The sequence below is a fragment of the Lottia gigantea genome (assembly GCF_000327385.1).
Source record: "Lottia gigantea unplaced genomic scaffold LOTGIsca_172, whole genome shotgun sequence".
NCBI lineage: Eukaryota > Metazoa > Mollusca > Gastropoda > Lottiidae > Lottia > Lottia gigantea.
The window spans coordinates 28,506-38,501 of record NW_008708171.1 but is presented as its reverse complement, the minus strand read 5'-3'; the positions used below and the strand labels follow the sequence as shown (position 1 = coordinate 38,501).

Sequence of the window (9,996 nt, the reverse complement as noted above, 5' to 3'; positions counted from 1 at the left end):
CAATGCGTTTTCCTGGAACAATGATCTCATTGAGAGATCTTTTATTTTTTATTGACAATTTGAAATCAACCTCCTTTAAATTGGCATTTGGCAATCATATTATTTTTCGGTAGTAAAAAGTCATATATAGTCGCTTATATCCATACAAAGTAAAACAATTTAAAACAATGTTGCAAATTGGTTTTCTTCAATAGATTTATTGAATGTAACGAATGTCAACTTGAAATTTATTGATTTTATTTATTAAAATGCAAATTTAAAGGGATGACGTTCCTACTTTTAGATTTTCTAAAATTTCGACAACAATTTCATAAGCGATGTTTCAACACATGGTTGTCAGAGTGAGGCTGGCCTCATCGCAAAATGGCAGGCTCACTGTCTAAAAATGATTCCAACATTACATTAGAAATTCGGACTAAATCTGTGGAGCAAACTTTAATTCCTTTGGTCAGCCAGGTAAGTGATTTATTTTAAAAATTCTGTGAAATTTTCACGAAAATTCATTCATGATTTCATATTTTAATTTTAATTCTTTATTTTAATCCATGATAATGATGTGGTAATGTTGCTCGGCGTTGACATTTTGGTTTTGCCATAGTGGTTACATGTTTATAATGTAATAATTTTTGTGGTGAAGGATACTTTTGCAGCAGTATTTTAATTTGAAAGTAAGATTTTCATAGTTTTTAATTTTATAAACAGTTTGCGTCAATTTTCTCCACCTACAATTCAGTTCATTGTTGTACCGAATGAACCTTTTTCATTGTTATTCTTTCATTATTGAAACATCCCTAGTTTAGATTTCTGTATGGTAGCATTGGCAATTGTCTTGATATATGCAGATCTTTACAAATATTTTTAACTACCTGCACATTTAATGTGTTATATAAGATAAAAAAAAGGACAGGTTTATTAAGTAATTTTAATATATGATACAAATATTTTGATTAATATTAAGATTAGGGGAATGCCTATTTAGTTGACATCCACTATGGGAGGAACTTGTAAAGGGGGGAAACCACTGTAAGCCATTTAGCCTAGGCATCTCCTAATTTTTGGCCATTAATGAAATGAGCAAACTGTTGGTCAAGATAACACATTTCTGGTAAATACCACAGTAAGTTGACACTTTGTAATAAGTGAGGTAGATTACATTAAATACAGGCCAGTTATCTGGGGCCATTATCTTCAATCATAGTGACTATAATAGTATATAGGTTGGTGATTGTAGTAGGTATAGATTTTATCAATCAGTCACAATACTTAACACATAAGTCAGATTTGAAAATGTGTTCTATTTGAAATGATTTTGAAGTGCGGCTATATACAAGAATGATTTGGATTGAAACCCTTTTTGTTTTTTACTATTTAAAACAATAGCCTATTATATATGGGTATACCAAAATATTCCCTTGATTTTGAATAAGTATGTGCTATGACTAAACTTCATTTTATAAGCCTGCTTTGATAGTGAAAAATTTATCAGTCAGTTATTTTAAGTCAAAAATTAGGGTATTTCATCCCTTAGTCTCTTTGATTGATAGTTGCAAATTAGTACAAGCTGTGATACTGTAAGTCACTAAAATAGGAAAAGAAATGTTGAAAGGCTCGTCAATATTCTGATCATTTTTGTCGCATCGATGTGTAAAATTCTTTCTCGAATTGAAATTGGTGAATTCTTAACCCTGTTGTTTATATGATATGTAACATTAGATAAGTTTGATAATTAGTCAAACACTACTTAAATATTAAGATTGCCTTAATTACTGGTAATATGAAGCACCAACCAATCTCGAGTACTGTATCAGGGTTTACAGAAAGTGTGCTAACTTTAAACTTACATAAACTTTGAAATAGTTTTGGCGTTAATTAATGGTTGGATTTTTTAAGTAAAAACTTTCAGATATGATAAGAGACATGACATATTTCTCTAAATTTTGGTGTAAATTTTTCACAATTTGGAGCGAAACAATTTTTTTTACCTAGAAAGAAAAACTGAAATGCCTCTTTAACGAAAAAGTATTCAATCCATAGTTTCTTAAATTTTCAGATTTTGTCTCTGGAATTCTCATCATTAAAAAAAGGTATTTACTAAGATTTCTTAGTGTCTTTATATTTATCAGGGTCACTTCAGGGACTAGTTCTATTTGCACCATTCAGTTCTTCTCTCTGATATTGTGACTCCAGGTTCATCAAGAAATAATGAAATAGTTTTTGTGGCAGTGATGCATTTATTTGATAAATCTTGGAAGATTCCAAAGTCACGATATTGTTGATTGGTTTGTCCATAAGAAAGGATCAGAAACAAGCAAAACACCATAAATCTAAATACCTCATTGTTTTTTGATTGAAATATACTGGTTTAAAAAGACTAATTATCTGTCAATAGGATTATCTGTAAATGGATTTTAATGGAAGAATTTGTATGACTTTGTTGCAAACATTTTATTGTTAATGGATTAGAAATTTCCTTTTGAAAATATAGGTCATATTTATGATAGATTGGAAGTAAATAACATTCAAACTTGGAAGAATAGACTGAAATATATTTACTAAGGAACTAATAAAACAGCTAAATTTTTGTAAAGTTCCATGATTTTGCTTGTGTTGGAAATTTGGTGATTTTACATCAACAAGTTTTTCTGATTTGGGGTTATTGACCTACCAATATGGATGATTTATTGCCAATGCTCTTGCACTGTAAAGGCAAAATTGGCCTCTGAATTTTCTTGTGGAGTAAATATATTGATCAGTTATTGGTTTAAGATATATGTAAACTGGATCTCTTCTTTATCCACAACTCTAGCTGTATCTCTATCATATTGACAGGTATCAATCAAGCATGATTTATTAATTGTTAATGGTACATGTATTATCAATTATTGTTTGTTGGTAAATCAATCAATTGTTTGATATAGATCATGTTTTCATATAATAATTATATAGTTGTTCTTTCAGGCATATAACCTGATAGGTCATTCCATATAACTATGCAATATGTAGGTCTCCAAAAATAGAGACACAAAGTCGAAGTCTTTAGGATCAGTTCTAAATTTTCATTGATACATGTTAAAGTGAAGAGTGCACCATATTAGGGGGTCGAGAATATATATAAATAGTCATAAATACGGAAAATTTGGAAAATAGGCAACTTCCATGAGGAAAATGCCATAACACTTATGCAGTGGACTGATGTTTTGCTCATGGAAGTTGACTATTTTCAAAAAAAAGACAAATGTGGTTTTTATCTAGTACTGATTTATTGATTTCCAGTAAAAAGTACATCGAGTCATAAGTAACAGTCCTTCGTTCAAAAACAACACAAAAGTAAAGCAGAAGTCTTTCACAAACTGATAAACAGCTTTGTTTACATTGTGCCTGTCGTGCCATCTTTTTTTTACATACATTGACACTATTTTTTCCCCATTGCCAATATTTTATTAATATTGACAGAACATCAAGGGCTTGTAGTATATGTATCAATGTCACTTCTTGTATCGTTTATTTGCATCAAGATCAAATATATACTATTTGCTTTAAATGGTAAGGCAGGGTATGTTATAACTGTTATTATTTGGTGGTCTTTTCTTGTACATAAGAACACAAAATATTGGTTGGGTAATCAGAATTGTGCAAGAAGAAGCTTGAAGTGCCCCTGCATAATATGCTTAAAAGCCTTTTTTTGAACTGCTACTTTTTGTATTGATCAATATTGCCATACAAAACTAATAATGATAGATTATATGAAAATAATTGCCATTTTGTAATTTCCCTTAGTAAAGCTGAAACTACAACTTGTTCTGGTTTAATGTTGTTGAAAATATTCATTCATTTATAGAGAAATACATACAGTGATTATTAGCTTCGCATGATATCTTTTATATTGTGAATGTCAATTATAATTATTATTGGTCTATGCTATTGTTTGCTGTCAGTGGTCTGTCATTAAACATGTTAGATTTAGATTATAACCACAATTTACTTTCAATCTGAATTAAATCTTGATAACCTCTATTGAAAATGGAATCATAATGCTGGTGCCAACAGTAGTGGATTAATTATTGATAATTAATTTCATATCATTGACCTTAATTAGAGGTGAACAAACCTGTTTTGAAAACTTCTTGTAATCTATTCTCACATCAATTAACTTTCAATCCTTCCATGACCAAACTAGTATTGTTCTGTTGATTGATAGACTGTGACCCATCTGAGTAGTACTCTGTTATATGGATGGACTGTGACTATTGCTCTGTTAGACTGTTATATTGGTGGACTGTGACCCATCCGAGTATTGCTCTGTTGTATTGATGGACTGTAATGTCCGTGTATCTGCAAGAAAATTAAGGAAAAAATTTTAAAAACCTCCATGGGACTATCAGTTTTCAATAAGCTACAATTGTCTCTTTCTAAAGGTATATCAACTAATAACATCTAAGAATATCTAAAATGTAAGAAACTCTTTGAAGACTCTCTTTTACCAACCAGCTTGTCTTTTAGAATTTTTTTCTAATTTCTATAGTGTAATTAGTACTAAATAGTCATCTACTCATGGAAATGTGGAACTATATTGCTGTTGCCCCAGTCCCTTGGTCCGTCCATTCACATTTCTTGTAGGCACAATAGAGACTACAGTTTTCATATAATCTTGATGATACTTGGTATGCATGTATTTGATATCTTGGTCAAGTTCGAAATTAGTAACAATTGGATGAACGGTTTTGGAGTAATTGTCCTTTACTAAATAAAAAAACGTGTTAAATTTGGCTTGTAGGTATTCAGTTTTTAACCCATCTTGATGAAACTTAGTTTGCATCTTTTTATTGATGAGATCTCAGTACAGATCTCAATCGAATGACCTGTTATGGAGTCATTGCCCTTTTTCATGAGACCTTGTTCATGAATTTGATTATAATATGGGATACTGTTTTTGAAGTTTTGCCTTGACATAAAAATATTTAAGATCTTTAATATTAAGTTATAAGATCATTTGAAAATTCATTATAAGGCCACTATCATTTCCGACAGCCGGTAGTGGGCATATGTTACCTTGCCTGGCAAGCTATCTTTAATCAAGTATTTATGACTTCATCATTCCATGCATACAACTTTTGTTTTGATATCGTCTTGTGTACTTTTTATCTCATCTCATTGAACCAGGATGGCTCAGTTAGCTTATAAACTATTGTTGTTGCTTGTACAATTCAAACTATATTTTTTGATCACAGTTTGTGATTCAACAAAAGATTTTTACAGGTTACTCAAAACTGGAGGATGAGCTCACTAGTAATTGCTATACAAAATGACAATCCAAAATTATGGATATTAAATAACCTGCAATTATTACTCTTTTTCATAAACAAATTTAGAAATAACTACAATGGAGACAGACTTTATGCTTGCCTGTGAATCATTGCCAAATTTATTTTTGTGAAGTGTATATTTGTTGTACATTGTTTTGCTATAAATACTGTTAAAACCAAAAGTATGGTTTATTAACCATAGCCTTCAGGCTTTCATTGAGTAATAGAGATAAAACCTACAGACAGATCATTATTTACCTTTACCAACCACTCCTAGCTACAGAAAACCTACTGCTGAACTGTCTGTGATCACTTTTACAGAAAATGTTCTTGAAAAAATTGAGTGAAATGAAGTTTTTTATTGGAACTGTTCCAAGAGTCATGCAGCTGTTATAATTCCAAGCTCAGCGTGTTGAATTCCTTCTTACATGATTAAATCGTTAATCGTTCCTGTCATTATTGGTGCAGATATATGCAGTATAATGTTTGACATGGACATAGTTTCATCATTTATCATGAAAATGCCTCAGTGAGTTAGATTCTGTCTTACTGACCTGAAAGTGTACAGTTGGATCTGGACTTAAAGCAAGAAATTGCCTGCAGATATATCTATATAGCATAAAATTGTGTTCTTCTATTTAATGTGATCTCTACCCCTATATGCTGATATTATAATGTACATCCTTTGCATATTTTCAAATGTAAAAATATGATAGAATGGTACTTTTTTGCATCAGAACAAATGTTTGCTGAGGAGAACTTAAGAATTGTGTGCTCTTTTATTGCCATGTGAATCAAAAATGAGCAAGATTCACCTCTATTTTACTAGTTGTTTTCATCAGTGGTTTAAATTGTTACCTGATGGTCGACACTGGTCTCTTGGTGGGAGGTGTTATTTATTATCAAAATATCTTAGCTCAACTGTATCAGAGGTACTATACCAGCTAGACCTGAAAAAGTTAAAAATGATGAAGTTAAAATGTGGGCTTACATTGATATTATATATATTATACATTATTTTGTCTTGAAAATAATGATACAAATTTGGAAAATATTTTCTATAAGTTTGAATATTTTGTAACAAATTTTTGAATCTAAAACTAAGAATTTGTATCACCTCAAATTGTTAAAATTCCTTGTAAGATGTTGAAGTATTTAATGTTATGAAACTCTTATTAGTCCACAAATAGGAGGCCACTAGCAGCTGGGTTGTATTTACTCAGAATAATCTCACCAAGTGTCTGATTTCTCATACAAAGCTTTGTTTAACGACTGCTAATGATACCATTCTGCTAGACTAGTGCCTTACTTTACTTAAGTATGGTAATCAGCAACAAAAACTAGAGCAATGTGGATATTTGGGTTAAACTATATTGAAATGATTGATGAATTGGTTTTGTATGTCTTTGTTGCCCTGGTGGCATTATTTTTTCATTTGCAATTTAACTTAAATGGAAGCTGCTCATGCAGTTTAAATATATTTTAGCTGCTCATGCACTTTAAATATTTTAGAATTAATTCTTTCCAATGATGGTAAGAGGTAATACACTGGGATATAAAAAAAGATACTCAAAAAGGTATTTGACAAGTGCCTGATCAATGCTTGAGAAGGTTTATCATGTCATATAAGGATAAAAATTATGATGTATACTATCATACATGTACCTTTGCCAGCACTTGCTAAACTTATCACCAAAACTTCTGACTTGATCTATATAAAATGAATTACTGTGTGATTATCACACTAAACTGAATATCTCTGATACTTGAGAAAAAGAACACATCTAAATTCGTAAGATATGTCATGGCCAGTGCTTGCAGAGTTTATCATCTCAATTTCTAACTGGATCTCTACATATAGAATTACTGTGTGGTTATCACATTATGATTTCATTAGTCTGATAACTGTGATATTGGAGCTAGAAAACACCTTGTAAATTATGATAACACTGATATCACAGTTTGGTGTTTACTTTTTAATAGACTTGATGTTATCCAAACGCATGTACAGGTCATGATTCCATTCGTTGATTGAGATATCATATATCATCATGATGCAGATAATCATAGTAGAGCTGAAGATAGGTAAAAAAAACATTTTGGCTATTTCTTACTTACTCAATAAATTAAAACGGGGATATCGATAATATTAGTTACCAGCCAAGTTCAACTCGATCCTGCAAATACTAAAACAGTGATATAAACAAAGTGATGAGCTTCACTATTTTGAGTTTTGTGATGGCATGTTTACTCTGCAAATGAATTTGTCAACTCTTCCACTCTTTCCAATAGTCTCTACACAGCTTATTTTTTTTATTTGGTTCATGGACATTTTAAATAGTCTTCTTGTATATTGGCTGCACTAAAGACTTGAGATATGAAACATATATTTTGTCATTTAGGAGACATTGATATCGGGAAGTGATTTATCTGAAAGAATGCAATTTGTATGAGTGCAGAAAAAGGATATAGAACTTTGATTCTCTGAAAGTAAAATAATTATAAGATATTAATGAAGCAGGTCTCTCTGTAAATTAAATAGATTATTAAAGATAATATAGATTTATAGGTGTATAAGCTGTTTGACGCTTGAGGTGTTTAATATGTTATAAATGGTGTTTGATGTTAATATATTTTATGTTTCTTATTAAATTAATGATGAACGATCAGTTTCATGTATAAATTGGGATATCCCTATGGTATGGGTTTTCTCTGAAGCTTTACTTTGTTTTGATTTTTGACTCTATTCTTTTATTTGTTTTTCGGATATTTTGATCAAATATAACTGAATTGAAACAACCAGTCAAATACTTTTGTCACTCAAAAAGTCTAGATACTCATGCATATAAGTGTTTGATATTTCTATGTCGGAATCTGTGGTTCATGTGATCCAGCAAGATTATGATGCCATAATTACAAATAATGCCATTGTATTTTCAAGCCAAAATCCTGTACAGACTGAATGACTAGTTGTTTATTTTATAAATCAAATTCAACCGGGACTGTAATTGTTCAGATGAGAACTGGGTTATCACAGAGCTAATTACTCAATAGATATACTGTGAAGTGTGTATATTTATATTGGAACTCTTTTCACTGGCTCTATTATATAATCAAGTCAAAGTAACCTATAGCTAAAGGCCTTGTTGACATTATGCTGTAAATGGGGAATACCTATTTATTGTTCTGTGAAAAATATTTGCAGAATCCTGTCATTAGACTGGACTATAAAACCAGGTCCCATACACAACAGGCTTTCTGCACAAAGGATTCCTGAAGTTAAAAATTAAAAAAGAGTAGGCCAAATTTCTCCCAGTGTACGCTGCATAACATTGCTTACCCTTACTAAACCAACTAATTACTCAATAGATATACTGTGGAGTGTGTATATTTATATTGGAACTCTTTTCACTGGCTCTATTATATAATCAAGTCAAAGTAACCTATAGCTAAAGGCCTTGTTGACATTATGCTGTAAATGGGGAATACCTATTTATTGTTCAGTGCAAAATATTTGCAGAATCCTGTCATTAGTTTGGACTATAAAACCTGGTCCCATACACTTACTAAACCAAATGTATGACTGACGGTTTTTGATCCACTGAATGTGAATGGTATGTTCACCCTGAATCTACAAACATAGTAATATTCATTTGTTATTTATAAGTTGTAGGAATTGTTTTCACCATTATCCCATTAGTATTGAATTATGAATTATGTCATCTCAACCTTGGTATATGTAACAACATGACATGAAACACATAAACCAACAACTCTTCACATAGTCATTAGTTTCTTACATCATTATTAAAGTAGTGTTTCCAGTTTCTTCATCATTGTGGTTAGAAGCCCTGTAACTGGCCATGGAACAAGAACTTTTATACATATAAAGTTGTTTATGAACATGCTCACTCTTTTGATACACCTGATGTCATTTTATACTTGATTTGTGAAATAAATTTTTCCTTTATTATTTGGTAATTTCTAGATCAACCTAATCTTAAGATTCAAATCAAGGGGTAATTATGTCTATTGGAATTATTTTGTTGCCCTGTGAATCTTAATTTGTGGTCTGGATAGCTAATTTGATAGGCATCTAGATTTCAGGCATCTAGATTTCAGGCCAATTGTGAATTTTATACACTCTCATTACGATGTGTACATTTTGTGGGCCTCACTTCGTTGCAGTTTCTCTAAAGGTTATTTTGTAAGAAAATGGTGTACATTTTCTTTAATACATGAGTTGTAAAAAATCTATGTTAAAGTTATAAATAGTTAATATAGTAAAACATAGTAGAGATAATTACTATGACAGACTAGAGAGTTGTTTCAGTAAAAACTACATTATCTTCAAGTAAGGAGAATTTGTGGAATCTTTTAGAACAATTTCTTTTATCTTAATTTAAACCTCATTAAGCCTTCAAACTTCATTCTAACTCATGGTATGCATGGTTAACTGTTTCATTTTTTTGACCAGAAAATAATTGCTTTATAGGAATATTGCAGGAATTACCAAGTCTACTGTTTTCTTGCTTTAGAGGTAAAATTTGTTATTTGATATAAGAATTGGAATTTGAACATCAAAATAGTACTGAAGACTTTGCAGTGAAATTATTTTAGTATATTTGAATATTGACAATGCAAAGTGAAACCACCATTCCAATTCAAGATTGATATACAGTAAAAACTGTAT

General features: G+C 30.8%; 1 protein-coding gene across 1 annotated transcript in view; it reads left to right on the top strand.

Moving 5' to 3' along the window:
- Window positions 1–363: 363 nt before the first annotated feature.
- LOTGIDRAFT_141992 (hypothetical protein) overlaps window positions 364–9,996 on the top strand; it is a gene marked incomplete at both ends in the record, with an annotated part of 28,471 nt that continues 18,838 nt past the window's right edge. Inside the window, one exon of the mRNA XM_009051854.1 lies at window positions 364–456. Coding sequence (XP_009050102.1) covers window positions 364–456 — 93 coding nt within the window. The remainder of the gene's footprint in view (window positions 457–9,996) is intronic.